This window comes from Loxodonta africana, chromosome 15 (genome assembly GCF_030014295.1).
Source record: "Loxodonta africana isolate mLoxAfr1 chromosome 15, mLoxAfr1.hap2, whole genome shotgun sequence".
Taxonomy (NCBI): domain Eukaryota; kingdom Metazoa; phylum Chordata; class Mammalia; order Proboscidea; family Elephantidae; genus Loxodonta; species Loxodonta africana.
Window position 1 is genome coordinate 72,084,612 of NC_087356.1, and position 1,744 is coordinate 72,086,355.

General features: G+C 39.6%; 1 protein-coding gene across 1 annotated transcript; it reads left to right on the forward strand.

Moving 5' to 3' along the window:
- Positions 1 to 506: 506 nt before the first annotated feature.
- On the forward strand, positions 507 to 1,469 carry LOC100667813 (olfactory receptor 8D4-like; the record flags this gene model as incomplete). Its single annotated transcript, XM_003418283.3, has 1 exon — positions 507 to 1,469. A coding segment is annotated over one exon (963 nt), but the record flags the coding sequence as incomplete, so codon positions are not given.
- Between the last annotated feature and the right edge of the window lie 275 nt (positions 1,470 to 1,744).

The following is a 1,744-nucleotide window of genomic DNA, read 5'->3' on the forward strand; positions in this document are numbered from 1 at the left end:
ACAGAATACATTTTCAGAGGTCTGCTGTTTTGCCATAACCCAGCTTTTCAGAAGAAGTATAAGAAGAATAAACTCCCACCTAGACATCAATTTATGGTTAGATTAAAAAACAGAACAAACCACAAAACAAAAACATGGTTTTCTAAATTATGTTCTGAGTCACACTAATGTTACAACAGGCTTGGAGAAACAAAGGAGGTTCCATCATCAATTAAAGTGGGGAAATATTGTGTTATGTAATCATCTAGAAGATTCTGAGATATCTTTCAGTTAAGAAACCTGTTTATGTAACTGAGCTTTTCTTAATGTGACCCATATGACACTGGGCTAGTAACTTATTTCATGTAACACCAATTAACATCCTCCCCTTTCGCCCCAAGGAATGAAGCACAGCCTTTATGCTAAGGGAACAAAGGAACTGGGTTCTGTGTTTTCGTAGTTATAAAATTATGGGCTGTGTGGAATTGGAGACAGGCTAGGAGCATGCCTGACTAATTTGACTTCTTTCATCTCTGCAGATTTCTCAGAGAAGACTGGATATGAAAAACCATTCCACAGTGGCTGAGTTTCTTCTTTCAGGATTAACTGACCAACCAGAGTTTCAGTTGCCCCTTTTCTGCCTCTTTTTAGGGATCTACCTGGTTACCGTGGTGGGAAACCTCGGTATGATCTCAATAATTGGGTTGAATTCTCAACTTCACATGCCCATGTACTATTTCCTCAGTAATTTGTCTTTTATAGATGTCTCCTATTCTTCTGTCGTTACCCCCAAAATGCTGGCTGGGTTTTTACGCAGAGATAAAGCTATATCCTATAATGGATGCATGACTCAGCTGTTTTTTTCCTGTATTTTTGTCATATCAGAATGCTACATGTTGGTAGCAATGGCCTATGACCGCTATGTTGCCATCTGTAGCCCACTGCTTTATAATGTCATCATGTCCCCTCAGGTCTGCTCTCTGCTGGTGGCTGCTGTCTTCTCAATAGGTTTTATGGATGCTCTGATTCATACAGGTTGTATATTAAGGTTGCCTTTCTGTGACTCAAACATCATTAGCCATTATTTCTGTGACATTGTCCCTCTTATTAAACTCTCCTGTTCCAGCACTTACATTGATGAGCTTTTGATTTTCATCATTGGTGGATTTAACATGGTGGCCACCAGCCTGACAATCATCATTTCCTATGCTTTCATCCTCTCCAGCATCCTCCACATCCACTCTAAAGAGGGCAGGTCCAAAGCCTTTCGCACCTGCAGTTCCCACTTGACAGCTGTTCTTATATTTTATGGGTCCCTTATGTCCATGTATCTCAAGCCTGCTTCCAACAGTTCACTCACCCAGGAGAAAGTGTCCTCGGTGTTCTATACCACTGTGATTCCCATGTTGAACCCCCTGATATATAGTCTGAGGAACAAGGATGTGAAAAATATACTGGTAAAACTCTTAAGAAGAAAGATACCTTCATAATGGGCATGATCCTTATTAAGATTTGTTTATGCATTTATAGTAATTATTTTCTTATTCAGAATCATATGCTTGTATGGATATGTTTAGACCTTGCCTCTTTAAATTAATTTGAAGTGAATTGTGTGTGCGTGTATGTATGTATATATAACTATTTGCTGTTGAGTCAGTTGTGACTCCTGGTGACCCTGGGTACTTTAGAGTAGAATTGTGCTCCATAGGGTTTTCAATGGCTGTAATCTTACAGAAGCAGATCTCTAGGTCTTCCTTCTGTGGTG